This window comes from Aquarana catesbeiana, linkage group LG05, assembly GCF_042186555.1.
Source record: "Aquarana catesbeiana isolate 2022-GZ linkage group LG05, ASM4218655v1, whole genome shotgun sequence".
NCBI classification, from domain to species: domain Eukaryota; kingdom Metazoa; phylum Chordata; class Amphibia; order Anura; family Ranidae; genus Aquarana; species Aquarana catesbeiana.
The window spans coordinates 458,174,540-458,199,340 of record NC_133328.1 but is presented as its reverse complement, the minus strand read 5'-3'; the positions used below and the strand labels follow the sequence as shown (position 1 = coordinate 458,199,340).

The following is a 24,801-nucleotide window of genomic DNA, read 5'->3' as shown; positions in this document are numbered from 1 at the left end:
CAACACCAGAGGTATGCAGTAGTGGAAAAGCCCGTGTTTGGCAGGTCACAAAGTCCCACAGATCACTTGGGCCATTTTCATTAAGCTGAACTCCAGGCAAGCAGCTAAATACACAGGATATACTGTATGTACATACTGTGAACTCTTTTACCTGATAAGCGATTTGTAATTGTTGGTCAGCCAGTCTTTTAAGGTATGTAGGTTTATTTAGGTATTTCAGCTCTTTATGTGTAAATATGTATTTCATGTTTATTTTAGTATCTGCCTAGACTTCAGCTTTAATAACGACAGACTTCTTGCTTTCACTTTTTTAAGTATATGGTTTATTTTAACATTTGCTACAAGCTTCCTTGGTGAATGGAAAGTCCCATTACACACACCAATAAGGAGTCTTCTCCAAAGCTGAAGCATGCCATAGTGATTACCATTTTTTTTCTATTTGCAGACTATAAGGCCTATGTATGTAAGATGATTCTGTAGACCTGGGCAGTATTTTCATGTTTTCTGGAAAATTAAAATTTTGTGTTTTTTGCCATTCCATAGAAAGTGTTTTACGTGTGTGTGTGTGTGTGTGTATGTATGTATGTGTGTGTGTATGTGTGTGTATATATATATATATAATTATTATTATTATTATATATTTATTATTATATTATATATATTATTATAATATATATATATATATATATATATATATATATATATATATATATATATATATATATATAAATATATATATATATATATATATATATATATATATATATATATATATATAATCTCTATCTATATAGATAGATATCTGTATCTCTGATTTGTAAAGCTTTTCAGAAAAGCAGTGATATAGAAATATTCATATTTTTGGATCATATTTGGCACCTTAATACATGTAGCACAACTGTATATGCTCTTGGCAAATATACTATATGCTGTATTGTTCATAGATGCCAAGTACCAAGTTATGATTATGCATATGAATGTTTTTTTCTTTCCAGAGATGAAAGAGAACCAAAATAAATTAGACTAATTGCAACTGTTAAACCAAGCTCCTTTTTTTTTTTTTTTTTTTTTTTTTTAAACCCCAGCACTTTTTTCACTGAACAAAAGAAAAGAATTTGAGATAGAATAAAACTGAAATTAAGAGACACTTTCATTCCAGGTACTATCATGTAGCAGAATTCTGAAATGGTAAAGAAAATGAGAGAAATTATAGTGCTGATGTGTATGTATACAGACAAAAAGAAACAGACCTGCATGATGCTGCCATTTCCTTACTCCTTACGGAGACAGGCAAAAATGGAATGATACCAGCATCCGATTCCCAATGACAAAAGTGTAAATGATAATACAGTACAATCTAAACGACAGCATGTTGCCTCCATAAAATGGGATGGGGAGAATGATAGTAATACTAATATGTAGAAGGTCCTAATTTCTCTGAAGTTATGCATAGCCAATATACAACATCAATATAAAAACATTTTGGCATATATAAGGATGATTCATGTAAAGTTCCATTACCAGTGGCACTTCACCCCCCCCCCCCCCCCCCCCCAACCCAATTCACTCCCCTGCTCCATTTCCTTTTCTTTTCCACCCTAGGTGTCCTACATATAACTCGTTGGTTTTTGTAAGTTTAATTTCCTAGAACATGCTTTATTATCAACTGGAAAGATGTTTCTGTTCCTATATATGATACCTCAGCATCCTTGGGTACACACTGTGTGCAATGTACTGTGATATTATTCCTCTGTTTCCATCAGCAATTTTCAATCTTAACTGCTTTGTTGCATAACTTTATGCAAAGTATACTGTTGGATTATGAACATCCTAAATGTCTAACACTAGAATGGTAATAATGTAATTTTAAGATGACACTAAACTATATATTCTTTCTCCAAAAATACTCCAGACACATATATTCTGGAGTGGATCTCATAGTTCATAGGCTCTAGTCTAGAGCCAGGGTTGGCAACCTGTTGATTGCAATGTACAGTATTTGTCGATAGTAGCCTGGTGATGCGTCTCTGACCCCGGGCTAAACTGCTCCTACCCAGTGGCATACTAATAGAGTATGGTTAGAGTGAGAGCTGTCCGGAGCAGGTGAGCAGAGAGGCGGGTGGGTGGAGCAGTTGAGCAGAGGGTCGTGTGGGCGAAGCAGTTGAGCAGAGGGCTATAGGGGGGTGGGGGGTTCTGTATTATAAAGCTGGTTGGTCTATGCTGGACAGGGGCAGTCTATACTGAAGGGAGTAGGTTGGGAGGGAGTAGGATAAGGGAGGTTAGGGGAGAACTCCATCGTGAGGAATATGGGTGGTTGGGGGGGTGAATTGCACTGAGCAGAGGGGGTCATTGTGGTGGTACTTTGTAAAGTGCTTTGTGTGTTTAGGACTTTGTTCACACTATTGGTTAGGGTAAAGTAAAACCCCTCAGCTGAGCTGCAGTTTTTTAATACCTCCCAACCACTTTCTCTTTAGCTGCAGAGGCAACAGCCGGGGGCGTACACACGTTGTGGTCACAAGGCTTTTGGGTTGTGGCCACATAAATTATAGCTTGTTACTTATTATTGGGGGTTTGCTAGTAAATGTATTTTTCTATAAATAAAAAGGTGCACCCTGAGATCTTTGATCTCCATGTTGTTCAGGTGGATATCCAGCTCCTAAAGGTGTAAAGATTGCACAAAGGTAAAAACCTTAAGCCTTTAGAACCGCTTTAATGTTGGGATCATTCCAGAGCCTGGAGCAGTTCTGTGACGTCAGTGGACCTTAGCCCACTGTCGGCTGATTCTGGGTCACAGGAGAGCACAAGTAAGTGCATGCCTGTGACCCACGTGAGAAGTGTGGCCAAAAGAGCTTTGGCCATACTTCTTTTTTTAAATTCATTTTATGTGAAGGCTACCTTCCCCCAGGAATTGGAGACCTTTTTCTCTAGTGATTTACATGGTACAGTGCATTATCAAAACCATCTTATAGCTCCTAGCATCGAACACAATACATCAAACTGTTATGTGGAGTAAATGTTCCAAGTCTTGATTTGTATGATTACTGCTCTCTCAACTTTACAGTGCAGAATGTAGACAAGCTGAATGTAAACCGAGCAATGTTAACACTGGCCTAGGTCTGTGATTTTAGAGGTAATGGGTTATTATATCTGAAATGTGCTTGTTGTTCCTGGGTATTTTAAGAGACATTTATCATTCAAATTAGAAAAAGAAAACCTGTAAATCGGGCTGCATGTCAGCAAAATCTGTGATAATTATGTGTTTTTGCTATGCCTGGGCTTGAAAGCAAACTGAGACAGAATTTCAGCAAAATGCTGTACAATTAAAGTGGTTGTAAACCCCTTTTTAGAACAAGTACCTATAGGTAAGCCTAGAATAAGGTGTACCTATAGGTAAGCCTAGAATAAGGTGTACCTATAGGTACTGTAAATAACTCCTAAAACGTGCGCCGTTTAGGAGATATTTACCATGTAGTGCGCCAATTATGTAATTGGCGCATGCACTGTTAAGAAACGGCCCTCCAAGCCATTTCTTCCAAAGCGAGTGGCGAGAGTGACGTCACGTGGCTCCGGCCAGTCACACAGCCGAAGTCCGCGGCCCTGGAAGAGAGAGGGCTCAAGATGGATGCGGCCTGCAGCGAGGACAGCGTGGGCTACGTTTGCAGGAAAGTGGCACATACAAGTTGCATACAAGCCCATTATGCTTTTACTTTGCAGCGAACAAAAGAACTAAAACCCATCAGGGTTTACTTCCTCTTTAAGAAATGGTCATGAGTAGATTTTCATGTGTTGCAGTACTACTTTTGAGCAGAAAGAAATTTATGAATGACACTGCATAATTATCAAAAATTGGCCTCCCAGTTCTAACTGCTTCTGTTTAGCGTTGCCTTGCTGTGCAACACGACTAATAAATACCCTCCAATCTGTGTTAAACATAAAAAATGAGACTTTAAAGCGGAGTTTCACCCAAAAGTGGAACTTCCGCTTTAAGTACTTCTCGCCCCCTGACCTGCCACAATTGGCATGTCATTTTTTGGGGGGGGGGGGGGCTGGGTACCTGGTTTGGAGTGTGACTTCTTGTCCCATTTCCTCCTTCCGACTTCTGGCTGCCTAGGCGACTCCTCCCTCCCGGCAATGTTCTGGGACATGTCACAGGTTCCAGAACATTGCCTGGCCATTGACGGAGCGCAGCGCGGCTCGTGCCCGGCTGTGAAGCCGCAAACTGTCACAGCCGGGCGCCCACATTCACAATGTCAGCGCCTCGAAGAGAAGGGGGAGAGAATGGAGGCTTCGGGTGGCTGCATTGCTGGACCATGGGACAGATGAGTCTCTGTTTATTAAAAGTCAGCAGCTATACATTTTGTAGCTGCTGACTTTTAATAAACTCAAAAACCAGTGGAACTCTGCTTTAAACAATTGCTTTTTAAATAGTCCTTTTAAACTGATTTCCTAATAATACCATTCATTTATGCCATTTACATATTACATATGACCATATTTTAGACATTTGGTTATTCTTTTTCTGCTTGGCTTTGGGTCTTAAACGGTACTAGTTTGGGCAATTTTATTTTCTATAATTGAGCTAAGTTATGTAAAACCACTGCAATATTGCGGTTTCCAAAGTGTGCTTTTGGTTCTTGATTCTCAAATATTTTTTTGCTGTAGAGTGACCTGTGCTAAATAGGAAAGCTACTTGTTTTCTACATGCAATAATGCAGTGTGCATAGCTACAGGTTTAGATTTTTCCATATTTTCATATCCTGATCCATTTGCTAGGTTACCTGGCTTTCAGGTATTTGGTACAAAATATATCAAGGTCAGAGGGCATAGCTCCTGATCACATGCATACATTTTTTTAGGCCCAATGAACACAGATATGCTCCAAATATACTGCCAGAAGTCGTATATTTATGCTTGTTTACAGGCATATGGCGTTTTAGAAGAGTAAACTAATTTTGTTGGCTAAAATATCCAGGCCAACAGGATATGTGTACATGTATATGCTTGGACATGTGTAAATTTATTCTGATAAGAGCCTCTCTAAACGCAGCTTTAGGGCTTCTTTTTTTTTTTAATACCCCCTGAACGTTGCACACAAATCCACGCATAAATGCCTGCATGTGCATGGCCACATTAAATAACATGCAGCTGAATTCACGAGTCTTTAACCCCCTCCAGTCTGGCCTATTGTAATATAAAGGCGAAGTGGGAGCCCTGTTATCCTGGGAGGACATCATATGATGTCCTCCCGCTGCTGGTACCATGTGATCGCTGTGGCCAATCACAGCAGGTCATATAACAAATTTACACAATGAAAGCTTTGATTCATGCCTTTCACTGTGTACTATTGTGATGAGCTCTGTGATTGGTCACTGTGATCACATAATTCAGACAGGGCCAATCACAGCCCATCTGTACCCTGTGATTAGCTGTGGCCAATCACAGCTTATCATAATAGTAAACAGTTAACAATTAATAGTTTTCTTGCAGAGGAAATGGTTTCTTATAACTGTAACATTCGTAGTGTGTAAAAAAAACATTGTGACAAAAAAATACAGCTTCAAAAAAATGTCCCGTGCCTCTTACTAAATACCTTGGACTGTCTACTTTCTAAAAAGGGATCATTTGGGCATATTTGTACTCTCCTGGCATTTTAGGGCCTCAAGAAATATAGACTGTCAGTACATCAGGATTGATAGATTTTCAGAGATATACTATAGTTTGCGGACTCTATAATTTTCCTACGGACTGATTAACCACTTCCCGCCCAAGGTACGTCCAGGGACGTCCTTGACTTTGCGGGGGTGTATCTGAATGATGCCTGCAGCTACAGGCATCATTCAGATATCGGCTTTTTCAGCTGGCGATTACCTACACCATAAGAATGATCATAGCGGCTGCTCCGCCACTTGATCGTTCTCACGAGCAGCGGGAGGGGACGTCCCCCCTCCGGCCACCCTCCGGTGCTTTTGCCAACTCACCGCTTCCATCGGTGAGTCGGAGAACAGATCCGCTGGTCCCGGATGGTGATCATAAAGATTTTCAGCCGACTAGATGGTCGCCAGAGTCTCTATGATCGTTCGGAGGCTGGGTGCGATGTTATGACATCACGCCCGGCCTCTGCATTCAAACGAATGGCGCCACCTCGGCTGGGAAGCCTAGATTGTTTATTTTTTTCTTATTTCAGGCTTCCCAGCCTAGAGATGAGATGTGGGGTCTTATTGACCCCAGATCTCAATGTAAAGAGGACCGATCAAGCCATATTCCTATTACAAGGGATGTTTACATTCCTTGTAACAGGAATAAAAGTGATAAAAAATAAATTAATAAAATTTTGAAGTGTCAAACTAAAAAAAATAAAAGTCAAATTTAACAATAAAAAAAAAAAAAAAAATTTAAAGCGCCCCTGTCCCCGTGTGCTCGCACGCAGAAGCGAACGCATACATAAGTCCCGCCCACGTATGAAAATTGTGTTCAAACCACACATGTGAGGTATCGGTGCGAACGTTAGAGCTAGAGAAATAATTCTAGCCCTAGACCTCCTCTGTAACTCAAAACATGTAACCAGTAAAACATTTTTTAATGCATCTCCTATGGGGATTTTTAAGTACCTAAGTTTGGCGCCATTCCACGAGCGTGTGCAATTTTGAAGCATGACATGTTGGGTATCTATTTACTCGGCATGACTTCATCTTTCACATTATGCAAAAAAATTGGGCTAACTTTAATGTTTTTTTTTTTTGTTTTTTTTTAAAGCATGAAAAAAATTGCTGCGCAAATAAATACCGTGCTAGTTTAAAAGTTGCAACGACCGCCATTGTATTTTCTAGGGCAGTGGTTCTCAACCCTCTAGTGCCGTGGCCCCTTGATAAAATTTCCCAAGTTGTGGGGACCCCTAACAGTAAAATTATTTTCGTAGCGTGGGTTGTCAGCAACCAAGGCAAGAGTAGTAATTTGCACCCCTAACCCATGGACATTTAGTGCTCCCTGAGTCCCTTCCACCCATACAGTATTAAAATCCCTTATGGTACATTTTAGAAAGTGTAACACTTTCTTTTTGTTCTCCTTTCATTCCCTTTTATCTCCCTCTATCCTAATTTCTCCCTCCCCCATCCCTCTCTCTAGCCATCTCTCGTTCTTTCTCTTATTCTTTCTCTCCCTTTTTCTTTGTTCCTCCCCCTCTTTTCCTCTCCCTTCCATGTATTGTCTATTTTCATTCCTTCTCTTACTCCTTGGTGGGGGGGAATGGAAAATCCCTGGATTCGGTGACCCCTGGCAAATCATCATTCGACCCAAAAAAATGTTTGGGTGTTCTATGTAATTTTCTAGCAGAATTGGCCTGGATGGGAAGTGGTTAATATACACTGACTGACTTATTATTTTCACCAAAGAAATGTAGCAGTTTACATTTTAGCCAAAATTTATGAAGAACCATTATTTATTTGCAAAATGTTATAACCAAAACAAAAATGATTTTTTTCTTTTTCCAAATTTTTGGTCCTTTTTTCAAAAAATAAAAAACCCTGTGGTGATTAAATACCACAGAAAGAAAGCTTTATTTGTGTGGAAAAAATGATAAAAATTTCATTTGGGTACAGTGTTGCATGACCGCGCAATTGTCATTCAAAATGTTACAGCGCTGAAAATTGGCCTGGGCAGGAAGGGGGTAATAGTAGTAGTTTCAATGGCCTGCACCAATTATGTTCTTCAGAGAAGGCATGACGCTGTACTGTACAGTTCTGGATGTTAAAACATTATAAAAACTTGTGACTGATCAAAGTGCACAGTTATCAGATTCACTGATTTTCAAAACATTTTGGGGGATTTTCTCTTTGGGAAAATATTACCATCTCCTATCATGTAAAATGAATTTTCTCTATGGTATAGTGCATGTAACCACAGCTATTGGCAGTTTTTCAGCATAGATTTATATGCATGCTTTCACATCATACTTTTGGAATGTGCAGTTCTATATTTAAATTTTCAGTTACTTGAAAGCGCTTTATATGTGACACTGTGTCAGAGTTCCAGGTGCTTATTTGCTGTAAAGATATATTAGTAAAGCTAGACTGCAGTTATAATGTGCATATATTTTCAGACGCTGGATTTTAGTTTTCAGCAGCTTGTGCTGTGATTTTTTTTTTACTGTTTGGAGAGAGGAAAACTGCCAGCAGGATGCCAGTATCCATCTCACAGAAGGCTGTTGATTATAGAGTATTTGTTAAATGCACAATGACCTCAAACATTTTCTTAGCCAAACTGCATCTAGTATAGTGTAATGTATATGCCCTGTTCAGTCTTCTAGTCTAATATTACTGCTTTGCACATTTTAAAAACAGATTTAGGTCTTTGTGATGGCGTCGGGGCTGGTTCCCAAAATTGGCAGAACAGAATTCTAATCCCTCTGGCATGTAGCACAATTCACATGCGTTTTAGCTGGTTGAGAGGAGTTCTGTCTCCATGAGATGGAAAGGAGGGCGGTGACAATGGCACTCTAAGGATGGCAGCAGTGCCGAGCAAGTGACCCTCTTTGGTCAGGAATTCCTCCATCCACCCTGAATCTATTCCACTGGCTGAAATAGAAAAAAAAAAAAAAACTAACGCTCTATGGCAAGCTTAACTAAGGCAATACACTAGGATCTTCAATCACTAAAAAAAAAAAGTCAGCACCTACAAATACTGTCATGTTGTATGTGGGATGCGCTACACTCTGTGAATGGTCTCGCAGCCACTTGTGGCATGTCCCAGAAGGTTGCGGGGAGGGAGGGGCCAACTTCCGCTGGCATAGGTTGTTCCAATAGAAGAGGGAGCGGGTTTTGACCAGTAAAAAATGCATTATTTCTGTTTTCCACTGATTCACTTTAGGGTTTCATTTATAAAGGGGGAAAAATTGCTGTTTGCTTCAGAATTCACTAAAGTCATGAACAATATCCATAATATGTGTGTGAAATATCTGTTTCTATTTAATTTCCTAACATTTCATACCAAAAGTAACAAACCTGTATGGTACACTGAGCAGGCTAGACTACATTCATTACAGAGCACTGCAGCTAAAGGGGGCTGGTTTCAGGGCTGGAAAGAGTTGCTGAGGTGAGGCGTAAGGCAAGTATTTATGCCCTAATTCTCTGCCTAAGCAAGCATATAACCCTTGCAGTGTAGTGGAACCCACTAAGAACATTCAACCAGAAGAGGAATTATGAAGGAGGCCTGTTCACTGTGTATAAAGTTTATGGAGATTGCTGTATTTTTTTCCTATTTTTTTTTTTTTTTTTTTTTCAAATTAAAAAAAAAAAAAATCATGCTTTATCTACTCTCTACAATGATACTGCACAAAAAGGTCCCTTACCACCTCTTCCGGCAATCCCCTGCCCACATTGTCAGCCTCTCCCTCATCTGGGTGCCTCCTTAGCAAGCCAGGTGCTTAGTAGGCATCTCTGTGTGCATTGATAAGCCGGTCACGAGCATCGGCACTCCTGGCATACGGCTACAACGGCTTGCGGGATCGTGCCGACCCGCCGCAGTATGACGGCGGCTGGTCGGCAAGTGGTTAAGGTAAAAAACCTTTAGACTTTAGAATCCCTATAATCCAAAAAGATCAATCTCTATTAGTCAGGGTGGATTTGATTTAAATCAAGACAATTTAAATCACTAGTAAAAAGGCTTGATTTAAATCATAATTTTTAAAAAAACAACTGTCATCTCTGTCCTGCAGCTGCGCCTCCTCTGATCCACTGTTGACTCACTGACAATCCTATTTACCTTAATGGGACAGCTAGTGATACGGCAGTGACACAACAAGGTGAGGGACGTGGCGGCAGCAGGTGAGTGGATGCCCGCTAACAGGCGCTGCCATGATGGATCTGAAATGACAGGTGATCTTTTAAATGTAAGGACTTATTCTTGCTGGTAGTTGAAATCTTAAATATTTGCAAACAAAATGAAAGTTTCCTATTTAGAATAATAAGCTGTCAGTTTAGTAAAACAGCAATATCAGAACTGATTCAATCCATAGTTTGTAGTGTACGTAGATTTGCAAGACAATGGGATAAAGGAATATTCCCGGACTTTGTTTTTATCTCATGGTTACTGTGAAATTATGTGACTGCATCAATGCTGTGCATGTTATCTCAGCTTGCAGAGCTTGAATTCATTGAATGAGTTTACCAAAAAATGTAAATATTGCAGAATATACATCCTCATGCTACATAACTACTAAGCTCCATTTCATGCTGAATAAACTAAATTATTAGTGTATTTTAAATAGAAAACTATCTTTAGATAGATTTTACCCCAAAAGCATTTTATTAAAATTTGATTTAAAAATTAAAAAAATCGATTTTTAAATAAAAAAAAAAAAAAAAAAATTTTTTTTTTTTAAATCATAGATTCTTTTATACACCCTGCTATTTGTTCATGTAATCTGTGGGATCAGGCAGAAATCATCTGGATGCCCTGTTGAATATTTGCTTGAAAGCTGGATCCGACCTGTACAGTGCATTAAAGTATTCATACTTTTAGTATTCATTTTCCGCGTTTTGTCATATTACACCCAAAAACGTAAATGTATTTTATTAGGATTTTATGTGATCGACCAACACAAAGTGGGACATAATTGTGAAGTGTAAGGAAAATGCTACAGCTTTGCACATCTATAGAGTGAAATTTTTGCTATCTGGGCATTTCATGGCTTCCGAAACTGTAATAGGTAGTGAGGAGTGAAATCAAGAATTTACGCCCTTAGAAAGCCTGAAGGCGGTGCTTGGTTTTCGGGGTCCTGTATGCGGCTAGACTGCCAAAAATCCCACATGTGTGTGGTATCCCCGTACTTGGGAAAAGCAGCAGAATGTATTTTGGGGTGTAATTTCACATATGCCCATGCCATGTTTGAGCAATATATCATTTAGTGACAACTTTGTTGGGAAAAAAAACAATTATTGTCATTTTCCTGAAACTCTTGGAAAAATATAAAATATTCCATGGACTCAACATGCCTATCAGCAAATAGCTTGGAGTGTCTGCTTTCCAAAAACGGTCATATGCACAACATTAGAAGCTTATGCCACATATCACCCACTCTGCTAACCACTTGAAGACAAAGTCCTTTCTGACACTGTTTGTTTACATGGAAAAATATATATATTTTTTTTTTTGCTAGAAAATTACTCTGAACCCCCAAACTTATTTATTATATATATATAATAATTTTTTTTTTTTTAAAGCAAAGGCCCTACGGATTAAGGTGGTGGGTGTTGCAAAAAAAAAATTCACACAGTATTTGCGCAGTGATTTTTCAAACGCAATTTTTTTGGGGGAAAAAAAACATTTTTTTGAATTTTAATGCACTAAAACACACTATATTCCCCAAATGTTTGATAAATATAAAAGATGATCTTATGCCAAGTACATAGATACCAGACACAACGTTTAAAGTTTTGCACAACCATGCAGCGGCGAAAAACTACATATGTATTTAAAAGCCGTTACAGGTTACCACTGATACCTCACATGCACGTTGCAATTGCTGTTTACGTGAGCCCCGGGGGGACAGGGATGTTTTTTGTTTGGTTTTTTTTTTTTGTTTTTTTTTTTATTATTACAGAGAATGTAAATATCCGCTATGACAGCAATAGGTAGTGCCAGGTACTCCTTCCCTTTTTTTTTTTTTTTTTTTTTTTTTTTGATTGGGTCTATTAGACTCTAGATCTCTCCTCTGCCCTCAAAGCATCTGACCACACCAAAATCGGTGTGATAAGATGCTTTCCCAATGGCGCTGTTTATATCCGGCAAAACCGAAGTCATGAAATGCTTGTAGCTTCTGGTTTCTTAGGCCATAGAGATGATTGGAGCCATTCTGATCTTCGATCAGCTCTATGGTCAGTTCGCGGAGCCACCGGCTGCATTATCAGTTTCCCCGGTGGGACAGGAGAGCACAAGAAAACCAAAGAAGAAGACTGAGGGGGGGGGGGGGGCGTTCCCTCCCACTGCTTGTGAAAGCAATCTAGCGGCTAATTAGCCGATAGGATTGCTTTTACATGAAAGCCAACCGCTGGCTGAAAAAGAACGATACCGAGATGATACCTAAACCAGCAGGCATCATTCTGGTTTAACCACTTAAAGTCCATCAACATACCAGTATGTTGCTGGTCCTTGTTTGGGCATATATTGTAATGTTGTTGTTTTTTTTTTTTTTTTTTTTTTCATGCAGCCTGTGGGCTAAACGAAAAAAGATATTGATCGGTGGGTATGCCCACCATTAGCATACAGCCCTGCATCCACCCACTTTTCAAGATGAACATGCATGGACCATTTTTTTTTTAACTGTGGTGGTAAAATCGCCTCCTACAGTCGCTGATTTGCGTATCGTGAGAGCAAAGGCTGTTGCTATCAAGATAAATAAATCAGTGCTGCAGCTGAATGTACCTGAAAAGCAAACAATGGTAACAATAAAGCAAACCTGATAAAATATAGTAAAAAGAGCAGGACAATAGAGAGTGAGAGAGCAATAAAACGACAACTATTTTTTACTTTTTTTTATTTTTATTTTTTACACTTTATTTGTAATCGGTAACGGCTCCAGGTTCGGGTCTCTCAAAATGCGATGGCATCTTTGGAGACCCTGTGAAAGTGTACCCTAGGCTGTGCCGTGCTGTACTTTTACACTAATACTCTAGTGTGTGGTAGCGTTCGAAACATTCACCAATGCAAAGACTAGGATGGTCAGGACAGTGGGGGCAATAATAACGGGTGTCACGCCTATATCCGCGCTTGCTATAGATCTGACATCTTCTTTGGGGTGATCGTTGGGTAGGGGTTTCAGGGAGGACATGGGTAGGGGTACCAGGGAGAAAATGCCTCTCATGCAGCCAGCTCACTGCATTTGCGTTGGGAAGGTGGGGCACAGCACCGTGTGGAAACAGAAGGGCGGTGATGATCTCTTCCTGGAATTTAAGGAAGAATCCAGTTCCTCCTGACGCTTTGTATACCATATAAGCGTTCAGCAGAGCCAGTTGGAATAAATATACAGACACTCTTTTGTACCAGAGTCTGGCCTTACAGGCAATTAAGTATGGCGCCATCAACTGGTCGTTGAGGTCCACCCCTCCCATATTAAGGTTGTGTTGGTGGATACAGAGGGGTTTCTCCACAACAATTTATCTGCATCAAGGGAGGACAGAGCGAAAAAGTTCCGTGAATCCCTCCTTTTCACTGCGAGCAAATTATTACTTCTCAGCCAGGCTCTCTCCCCCAGCCGCTGGGTAAACCCCAGTGATTAGATAGGATGGTGCCACATGCGCCAATTCCATGATCAAACAAATGACTAAAAAGTGGCACGCTCATGTAATAATTGTTTACGTACAAGTGGTACCCCTTTCTGAATAAGGGTGATACCAAGTCCCACACAATCTTACCAGCGATCCGTATGTAGTTTGGGCAGTTCTCTGGCTCCACGTGACTATCTTTTTCCCTCGTAAACCAAAAAAATATGTATAGCCTGTTGCCCTGTCACAGACCTTTTACATCTTGACCCCATATCTGTCGTATTCGGGGTCACCCCAAGGACGACAGAGTTGATTGTCGTTGAAGTGCCTAAATCGCAAGATCTGCTTGCATCTAGCCCTGGTCATGGAGGCAGAGAACACGGGGATATGGTGATTTGGGTCAGTGGACCAATATATGACCGCAACTCGCTTTTTTTAGTTCTGGCCATGAGGAAGGATAGGCCCAGAAAGGTCTTAAATTCTGGGTTGGCCAGTGAATGGGGGAAGTACGGGTGCTGCAGAAATGGTGGGCTCCCAATTAGGATTGGCAAATGCAGCAGGAAGGGCACTATGGGCTCGACGGGCCTTTGTTTGTCTTCTTGGTGGCTGTGGGACACTACATGTGCTAGCCACCGCACCAGCTTGAACTGCACTTAGGGACTCGCCACGTCCCCACATGATACTGCAGTGCTGGATGTACGACCAGGGTGTACTAGACTGCTGGTGCTGGCCAGTTCACCAGAAGGATGAGCGGCACTAGTACTGGCTCACTGCTCCATAGGAAAGCCCTGGGGTTCTTGCACCTCAACAGAACAATGGGGTTGGGTATGCCTGACCTTAGCTTTGACGACGGAGTAGTGGTCCCTGCTAACTGTCAGGGTGCTGCTGCTGTCTGCTGGATCGTATTCTGAGCCTGAATCTGATAGATGGGCGACTTCCTCTTCACTCTCATCTGTCATGGTCAGAAACGTGTAGGCCTCTTCACTAGTGTACCTTTGATTGGACATTGTGGCCTCTAAGTTTACTGGTACAACTAGTGAAACACAGAGGAAAAAAAGAACACCTGATTGTCAGCGACTGCTTCAATCGCTACCAAAAAAACTGTTGGCGTTCGCAGAGATCAGGCCTGTCTCTGCGAACGCTGCAATTATGTGTTTTCTAAATGACAGTAATCGATTAATACTGCACTTGGCTGGGCTGGGTGGAGGGGCTAAACGCAGGTGCTAGCAGGTATCTGGGCTGATCCCGCTAACGCTGTGTTTTTGGGTAACCTAAACTACTGGGGACGTTAGTATAGATCAGCTCAAAGATATTGATCCATTCAAAAACTATACTACTAAGGGAGGTGAATCGTGCGTGGGTGTCAGTGCTACTGGCACTAATCTGACGCTGTCTGGGGCGATGCAGACCCTGATGCTAAAACCTAACTGATGTCACCTGCTGGGTGATCAGGGGGTTAAACCTTTATTAACTAATATATGGCGGTGACAGTATAAAAAACAAACTAACCAGTGTCACCCTTGACACTAATACGGTGATCACTGGGCACAGGGGGTGAAACGGTTAACTAGGGGGCAATCGGGGTTAAAACCTTTATTCGTTAATATATGGGGGTACCTGACACTATCAAAACCTGACGGTGAAACTAATCATCTATCTGGCTAACTAGCGTCACCCGTGACACTAATACGGCGATCTGAAAAAAGATCTATTAGTGACACTGATACAGGGGGTGAAAGGGTTAATCCAGGGTATGTGGTTTTGCCACTTTGCCGGCTAAATCGGCGTGAGCCGGTCAGCAAGAGATTAAAATGCTGAATGCCACGCATGATTCTGCAAGATCTATTTGGCTCCCCTTTTTTTTCCTATGAGGAAGTCCCTGTATCACGTGATGAAACATGAGTGGGGCTACGTGACATAATCACGCCTGGAAGTTCGAGGATGGCCATTTTCAGTGATGATTATCCTTAAGGAGTCAATGTTTAGAAGATTTTAAAAAGGCTCTTTATCTAGCGCACTGGATTTTTAGTGCGCTGTATTTGTGAGTAGTGTTTTATTCTTTTTAAGTTAATAAAGGTGAGCAGTGTTATTACATGCTGAACCAGGCATAGACTCTTCTGGTGGATTACTGCAGTGTATTGGCCCAGATTGCTGAGAATGTGCACGGTGACCTTACCTGAGTGTAGGTCATGTTTTGGAGGCAAGCGGCAGCGCTGAAATGTGGTGGGACACATTGGCGGAGCACGTTTAAATTGTATATTGGAGCACTTATGAGGAACTGTGACGTATGATATAATATGCACTGATATTCAAAGGAAAAACACCTCTGTAAGAAGATTGAGGTTGTGATTTAAGAAAGGACTAGTATTGATTTATTATATTGATCACATATTTTTATATTTATCATGATATTTATTTTTTTATTTTATCAATTCAGTTTTCTCGTTTCAATTTTGTTGCGCTGCATGGATATAGTAACATTTTAGGTGTGGGAAAGCACAACAGTGATTGGCGCCAAAATTTTTATTTTGTATAATTTTTTTTGTATTATTCTTGGTGAGCGTGGAGATATTTTTTGTTTTCACATTCTAACAGTTGGCTTGTGTATAATAAGTTAATCACAATGCATACGCATACCTGGTTACAGACATTCCGGGAGGGAGAAAGTACTGCTGGGCTTTCTTATTAGAAAACGCAGTATGCTCTGGAAAGTGATGTTTGTTTAAAAACAAAAATACCAGTAATAAAAAAAGTTTAAAGATCTATTTATACAATTCATAAATAATTAAAAAGTAAAACAACATTTGCAAAAAATATAGCCTAATACTGATATACATACATGTACTCACTAATTCAGCAATAAATTCCTGAATGCATATCGCGTGAAATGTGAGCAATTTAAAGAGTGTCGTAACACCAAAAATGTTGAATAATTATTGTTATAAACAATTAAAAATAAACGTAAGTCCAAACACATGAATGTCTGTATCACCCATGTGATAAATAGTTGAAATAATGTGAAAAGTCCATCAAAAAACTGTGCAATCCTTAATAATGTGAAGATAGTGCTCAATCCACCACCAAAAGATGTAAGTTGGCCGCTTACCAGAGACTCATGATCTCCCACTACAGAGGATCAGAGAGAACCTGAATAGGAATCATTCCTCCGGACCATATCCGATAAGCCAAAGCCTGAACTTGTTAAGATGTAGTATCATAACCGGAACATGTGTGTTTCAAACTGCCACGTATTATCTCCAGCTCGCAGATAGATGGATGCACCATGAAAGATAAAAGGCTCCAATGATGTATAACCTTAAAATTTTATTCAAAATTAAAATACAATCATGCACTCACATAATCCTGGTAAAATAAGCGCCTATACGTCTGGAGCGCCGGCCAGTAAGCTCGCAGACTAACCCATCCTGCTGGTAACAACAACAGCCATGAGAGGTGACGCCAGCTCCGCCCTGCGCGTTTTTTATAATAGTTACGTCGTCCAGGGGCAAGGGCGGTGCGGTGCGTCACCTCCCTTTGTACCAAAACAACCTAACCAATGTATATCAGTATTTAGCGCGATTCCATTCTTATTCTATTTGTAATATACTGTGTTTATGTTGCGCAGAGGAATTGCTGCTTTATAGTTCACACAACTATTTAGTTTCACTTTTTAGGATTTTGATAATTTTACCAGAGCGCAGTTTCTTCCCCTTTTTGTTCCAAAAAATATAGCTTCGCTTTAACTGGTTGGTCAGAGACGCTCAGGTGAAACTTGCAGTGCAACAGAAGGATTCTTAATATGGCTCTCTGGACTCTTGTCTAGACCAGTGTTTCTCAACTCCAGTCCTCGAGGCTCCCCAACAGGTCATGTTTTCATGCTTTCCATTATTTTGCACAGGTGATTTGATCAGTTTCACTACCTTAGTAATTACCTCAGTTTCCTCTGAGGGAAATCTTGAAAACATGACCTGTTGGGGCGCCTTGAGGACTGGCGTTGAGAAACATTGGTCTAGACATTATAGTCTTTAGACTTTTTTATATACTGTAGCCATTAAACAAATTCTGTTATCATTCAGTTGGTGTGCTTTTATAATATTTTCTAGTCTGTCTGATTGTCATAGTCCAAGATGATTGGTCTGGGGAAAATATGTATTTTGATTTCAGATGGAATAGCCCCACCTACTGCTTAAAACCCAACCAGTTCTCTTAATAAAGTATCAGCTCGTTACAAGGTAGACTTGGATGCCACCCCAACCAGATAGCTCAGTAGGACACTGGAACAAAAGGCAAGTCCCAACACTATATGCATCAGGGAGACTACGAATTGTGTATTCCAAGAGTGTCAAACTCCATTTCATAATGGGCTGCATCAGCATTATGGTTGCTCCCAAAGGGCCGGTTTTATCTCTGACTATATATAAATGCATCTACTCTTTATCATTTTAATGATTGCCTCTGCATTCTATCATTACTGGTTTTAGTAATAACCTAAGACTTAAGCTGTGAAGGACAGGTACAGTCCAGCATGGAGCTCACTCACACCCTGTAGCAGATGATTTAAGTCTGAAAAAGGAGTGCCGCACGCCATTGGTGTTAGCCACAAACTTATTTGGAGACTGCTCAGACATAACATGATTCTACCATGGTGTTCTGTCTGAGCAGTCTTCAATAAAGTTTCTTTTGGACGTTACCACTGGTAAGCGAACCTTTTCAGCTGGCGTAGAATTGTATTGTTCTCAGATGTCCAGAGCACCCCCCCCCCCTTCCGTTTCATACTTCAGAAAGAAGCTGGGGGTTAAGCTGGGAAGCAAAGGGTGCTGGGTCTGGAGGAGGATCAGAGGAGAGTGGGAGTCAGCTGCCAGAGTCTGCTGAATGCTGAGACCAGGGGAGATGGAGACTAGGGAGTGCGGCAGCTACAGAGAGGTACAGGATCTGTAGGAGGAATTCTGTCCTCCCTTCTGCTGCCAACTGCTAAGATGAGGTGGGGACAGAGACGAGGGGGGTGTTGCAGCTTGGGCCACATGAAATGGCCCGGCGGGCCTTGTGTTTGATACATGTGGTGTATGCCCAGCTTAACTTTACAGGTTGGCTGTGGAATGGTTTGCATGCTAGTTAACCATTTTGGTCCCCTTCATTTCTCTACAGTAATCCACCTACTTGTCTAACCTATTAATTCAAAGCACCTTGTTCCGAAATTTTACAGTTTCTTTTCGGTAGTTGTTGCATCTAACTAATTAATTTAAGTAATTATCATTTGAATGAATGTGTGGTTGGAAAATAATGGCTGTAGCATAATCGGCAAAATATTTTCTTTCCTTGTAGGCACATAATGATCAAGCTGACTTGGTTTGGAAACTGAATGAATAATAAGATGCCCAAAACATTATCCACAAAAGTAACCCCAAGTGAGAATTCTGACAGTGACTGCAACATCATGGTAGAGAAACAAACCGGAAGAAAGGTAGGTAAAACTGCTTTCTGTAGAACTTGTTTTCTAATTTCTGTAGAATAGGATAAACTGATTTAAGGCACCACCAGATGTTTTCATTTGCTTTTCCCTTAAATAGGTTGTTTTTGCAAAATAAATCCTATTTTTCCATGTCTCAAGCAGCTGGCTCTGGATGTTCCGGATGTCTTCCTGTGCTTGCTGGAATGCATGGAAAACAGCTGGTGGGTTTCTTGAAGAACTTGCTTTCCATCTCTTACACATAGGCCTTTATTGTTCAGATTCATTTTACTGGTCAGGTTTTCATTTCAACATTTAATCCTGTTGTATGCAAGTAAAGCCTCACAAAATGAAAATATACATATGTAACTAAGTTAATGATTATTTGAATGTACAAATCTTCACACTTAACCGGTAATCCTGGTACTTCTACAGGTTTTCCAATAGTTTTTTAGCCTTTTTGTAAGCTAGGGCTCTGGAAATCCATATTATTGTAGATGTCACATACTTATCCTTGAAACAGATATTAAAAAGCTCCAGAGAATGTAGTTGCATAGTTAAAAATGTAAAATGCAGTTAGTAAAAGCATCCGGATTTGTGTTGCCTTCTGTAATCCTCTATGTAGCTGGATTCAAGTAGAGCGGAGGGTTAGCAGTAGAAGTAATGGAGTGACCTCCTTAAAGTGCTGCTTTTTCATTGTCCAGTCTGGGCTGTGTGTGTTTGTTTTTTTTTTGTGTGTGTTTTTTGTTTTACAAAGTGCCCTTGATTAAGCTTAATGACAAAATTGGCTGCACCGAATTGCATTTTTTTGGCAGAGTCCTCATATACATATTGTATTTTGGCTATATATTTTTTTAGATTTATGGCTGGTTCACACCACAATTTCTATGTTTGCCAAATGCCAGTTGTTTTATGTGGTTATTGTTCTCACCAGGTATTGCACCATTCTTTGTAATATCTGAAAAATAATTTCTACACTATTCTACATTATTTATATTTTAGGTGGTTGTATCGAGCAATAGACCTAATTTTTGTATCTTGTATTAACAAAAGATTGCTCTGTATATGTATTCAGAATTGTGACAGATTTATCATTATTCATTATATGACTGTGGTTTGCTTTGCTGTAATGATGTTGTTCACATTTTATTTGCCTGTTAAGATTATGTCTGCATTCCATTAGTACTTCACTACATGCACTCTCAAGTGAATTCTACTATAATCTATGTAGCTGTTCCATTGCATTTCATACCTTCTGTCTTTGACTGCATTTCCTGTACTTATGGTGTAGTCAAATTTTAGTGTCCAGTTTAAAGATCATCTCTATCTGGGTACTCAGAAAAAAACATGCCCTATATTTGGTAAAGTGTCTGCTTTTTTAGCGGTTACAATTCTATAACCTATTTAAAGTTTGAATTGAGCTTCTAATAAAAATGCTAAAATTGAATTAATCTGTTTGGATGCTGAATTTTGAACTCCTCAGAACACTGACAATTTGTGTAGATCCTGTCTTTTTTAACTTCTGAAAGTAAGATGAGATATGCAGCATCCACGTGCAGCAGCTGCTTCACAAGTTTTATGTCAGGGTAACCTTGAAGAGTCCCTTTTACTTCAGAGAAGCTAATTTTTATGAAGTGTGCTTGTGTCAGTGCTCTCTCAGAAGACATCTGTCTTGCTTTGTCTCATAAAAGCTGTTAGTCACTTCTTCTCTTCCTCTTCATATTCCCCATACACACTAAACATTTCTGTTAATGTGTTACGTTATGTATTAGCAAGGCTCCGTGCATTTATCAAAAGGGATGGCGCAAGGAGGCCTTTCATGCAGTGTTCGTCCATTTGATAGGTAGACTGCTTAATGCAAAAAAAAGAAACAAAAACTCTGCACCTAGCCAGGAATTACCAGAATCATGGTCAGGTTTATGGTTTCTGTTGATTATAACAACTTATCAGATGCAGCCAGTTAAATTATGCTTTTGTTTGCTAACTTCCTCTGAACATATGTTGGAAATTACAGCACCTTAAAGTGATATTAACCCCTCAATTGTTTTTAAGCAATTCAACAGCTGATTTAAAAACGTCCTCATCATGCAGCCTCTTCATCATTTAAATCCTTGCTTTCATTCCAGTTTAAGTTGGTTCCTAGATTTCCTGCATAACTGTTTCTGCATTAAGATGGCCCCATTCCCTTGCAAGGGCGCTACGAAGCCACCCTTGCTTTGGGCTGCTGGTGTCTATACAAACATAGCCCCAAAGCCTAGGACAAAGCACTTCCCTGCTCCCACAATCCAGCCATTTTGAGCCAGACGGAAATGTTTGGAAACTCTTGGTGGGTGAATGTTATGTGGTGGCAGCTAGTATAGAAGTGTTTTCGCTTCCATAGTGTCTCCTTGGAACCAGAAAGTATATGGAATCATCCCAGTGGGATAGAATCAAAAAAATTTGACAAAACTTATTCAGTTCCTGCTTTGACCAAAACTTAAAATGTTTTTGAATGTACTTACTCTTTTAATATAATGCTCTTCCAAGTATTCTAAGCTAATGTAGCGGTGCCCCAGTAGGAGCCACTGGGTGTTGTGGCCCACCTCCCACCCTGCCCAGCCCGGCGTTCACTCCGCAGTTACACTCTCAGGCAAAAAACAGTCCGTTTTGTTTTAATGAGGGAATAGAACTTGTGGATGGGTAAAGGAATATATGGGATGCCCAGTGGAATTTTGGAACATACAATTGGTGGATTGTATAGCATTCAATTGGGGTATTGTATAGCACTCAGTTGGGACAACTATGTACACAACACTTCTCCGGACTCCTGCACAACTCTTGCTTGCAGAATATTGCTCTCCCTCTCCCTCCTGCAAAACTCTTGACTCTCAGAATTAGCTAGCACGTGGTTATGCCAGACACTGACTCAGCCAGGCCCAAGTAACTTGTCCTTTTGGAGGCAGGGACCGCGGGCCCCTGTGGTGTAGCAGAAAATAGAAAGAAAGTCTTTTGTGCGAGCTGTCCTATAGGTGGATTACTGCTCCCAGTCAGTCCTCTTCAGGCCCTGCCAGCCCTCCTTGCTGCAGCTGCCCAACTTCAAGAGGAGTTCCACCCAGGGGCTCCATTTAAAAAAAAAAAAAAAAAAAAAAAATTAAAAGTCAGCAGCTACAAATACTGCAGCTGCTGACTTTTAATTGGACACTTACCTGTCCCTGGGTCCAGCGATGCGGGGGATCGAAGCCCTGCTCGCCCCCCCCCCCTCCGCTCGTCGGGGCCGGCATTTCAACTGTGGGCGCCGGGCTGTGGCTTCACAGCCTGGCACCCACTGCGCGAGCGGCGCTGCGCGCCGTGATTGGCCGCTCAATCACCTGGGACCTGTAATGGGTCCCAGATGATTGACAGGAGGGAGGGAGCAGAGCCGAGCCCTTCCTGTGCCTGGGGGGAAGTGATGTCACCAGCCCAGGCAAACGAAGAGGCAGACTACGAGGGACCACCTAGCAACAGGCATTTAGAGGTAAGTTAAAAAAAAAAAAATATTCAAAATGGTTTTTTTTTGTTTTTGTTTTTTTTTTTTTGTTTTTTTTTTTACAATTTTTCAGATATTTTTTTTTTTTTTTTTTTTTTTTTTGGGTGGAACCCCACTTTCACTGCCCGTGACATTGCAATCCTCTCTACTGGCTCCACACCCAGCTCTGACTGTTTCCTCGCAGTCCTCTCTGGCATGCCTCTCCAGTCCTCTCAACTGCACATGTCACTCGCCAGCCATCCTGGCTGCAACCGGTGGTTCCCTCCTGAAGACTTGCCCAGCAGTACTGGCTCCTGCTGTCCTCTCTGACTCCTCCTGTGCCTCCTGTCCAGATCCTTTATGAGTCCTTGAACGGCTCCGTCCTTCATGAGTTCTTGAAAGGCTCCGTCCTGCACCCAAGTTCCAGGCCTAAGTTCACTCTCTCCCCCCATATGACTGGGAAGCTCCCTCGAAGGCCCCGACAGCCTAGTACTCCATCCTCAGTTCTTCCACCCAACAACTCCTCCCCAGCTGGGCTGACTCTGGGTATTTAAGGAGGCCTGCCCCCTGCCAATCCAGGTTGGGGATTGGTCAGAGCTCCTTAACACACCCCAGACAGCTCCACCTCTCCTCTCCTTCTCGCTTTCCAGTACCTTCCAGAAGGCTCTAAAGAAGAGGGAGGTCTTGGTGATGCTACCTGTGAATCGCCAACTGCTAACACTGAGCCACTCCCAGCCCACACAAACCAAAACCAACAGGCCTAGCTTCCAGCTAGGCCTGCCTAAATTTACCTGTACTTAAAAAATCCTAACCTCTAGCACACCTACCTATGTAAAGGGTGCTATTCTAAAACACTGGGATCATCATTTCTGTTTTTCCTTTGTGCTGGTTTTCAGAAGTTGGACAGAATGTGTGCCCTCTGAATTTACTCTGTCGCTGTGCTACTTGAGCCATCGGTGTTCAATAAATGTAAAAAAATAAAACACATTAACGTGGTTAACGATCTCCTTGTAAAAACAACCCATTCAGCTTAAATAAGTAATGAAAAGAAAAACATTTTTGTATAGAATTAAAAATACATTTATAAATACCTTTTTTTAATTTTTTTTTTTTTTATCACATTCCCTCGGTTCTCAGCTGCATAAGTGCTGGGTGTGGGGGAGAGAGAAGTGGCAGCACACTGAGCTTCCCAGTGAATGGCTGTGCAGCGGAAGCATGTCCTGACAAGTCTGATCATTGGAGGAAAGCAGGCCGAGTTCCCAGCACAGCTAGAGAACTGATCATGCTGTGCTCTCCTGCTTAGTGTGGTCAGTTTTTAATAGGACAGCAGAGTGACTGTCAGGAACATCAGAGATTTCCCATAAAGGAAGCAATACAAAGAGAACAGGATACTTTCTCAGAAAAATACATAGTACGGCAGGCACATATCAGGAGTGTGATGCCCTCTGTAGGATGAAACCGATTGGGTAGAGATGGATCACATGACTCTGCCAAGTTTGGAGGTTGGCCATCTTGATGGTTGGAAACATTCCCCTGTGGATTATTGATGTACATGCAAGTTTTTACCTTTCCTGTGATGAGTGAGTTTGTTGGATTTTAATTCATTTTACATTGCATATATATATATATATATGCTTTTTTTTTTTTTTTTTTAATCTATGTTGGACTGATACATTCATTAAGGGGCCATATGAAGTGGAATCTGTTACAAGGGTGCAAGAGTGCTGCTGTTCGATCAGTTGGATTCTGTAACAAGTGCATTCGACCACTGTATGTAGTTGTCCACACTGGATGGTAAGAGCCAGTGTGTGTGCATCTGTCGGTGGAGGATCTCTCACAAGATTTTGTATTTCAGACCCCACACTTATTGGACCTTTTTTTTTGAATTTCTTGTCAAGGAGTTTCAGTTTTTAGCACTGCACCTTTTGTATGCTTTAATGTTAATATTTGCCACCAGTGATTTTGTCAGCTGCTTTTTCATGCATTATCCTAATAGTGTAAGCACAGGTTTATTGTTTGTATTTGCTTAAGGAATATGAAGTGTTGGGGTAACAAAGACTTTGAACAAAACATTCATATTTGTATATGTGTTTGTATAATTACAGTATGCCTGTAATATATTTGTTGTTTAAGACAAGTGATAGGAACAAAGAATTGTGAACTAGCTACACTCCTAGGACAATGGTAGGCAACCTTTGAGAGGTGGAGATCTGCAGAGCTACCGGAGCAACTTGAAAGAGATCAAAGATTATCAGGGTGATCCTTTTTAAGAAATGTTACTAGCATGGTTTAACTAATAAGGAAAACTTTTAAAATATAGAACAAATGTCACTGTAAAATGTATAAACTTGGTCTACCTTCAAAGTGGACAGTGTCTGGTGGGTAGTGTGTGGGCAGTGTCAATAGGGCATAGGATGGTGTCAGTAGGGGGCTTTTTTGAAATATCAGGGGTCTAAACAGACCCCTTATGTTCCACGTTTGAGACCGAGAAAGGAGACACTGTCCTCAATCTCCATCTATGCAGCCTCAGCTGCACAGAATGAATAAACAGGAAGAAGTCTGCATAATATCTTTGTTCATTCACAAACTGAGGCATATTAAAGTGGTGTTCCGGC

The 24,801-nt window shown here is 40.8% G+C and overlaps 1 protein-coding gene across 4 annotated transcripts in view; it reads left to right on the top strand.

The window, feature by feature from the left end:
- The window catches only part of ANKRD12 (ankyrin repeat domain 12), a 222,323-nt gene that overhangs the window by 72,224 nt on the left and 125,298 nt on the right, over positions 1-24,801 (top strand). For all 4 annotated transcript variants that reach the window (XM_073631354.1, XM_073631356.1, XM_073631353.1 and 1 more), the window contains exon 2: positions 18,579-18,717. In XM_073631354.1, the coding sequence (XP_073487455.1) occupies positions 18,616-18,717 (102 nt within the window). In that variant the 5' untranslated portion in view covers positions 18,579-18,615. The remainder of the gene's footprint in view (positions 1-18,578; positions 18,718-24,801) is intronic.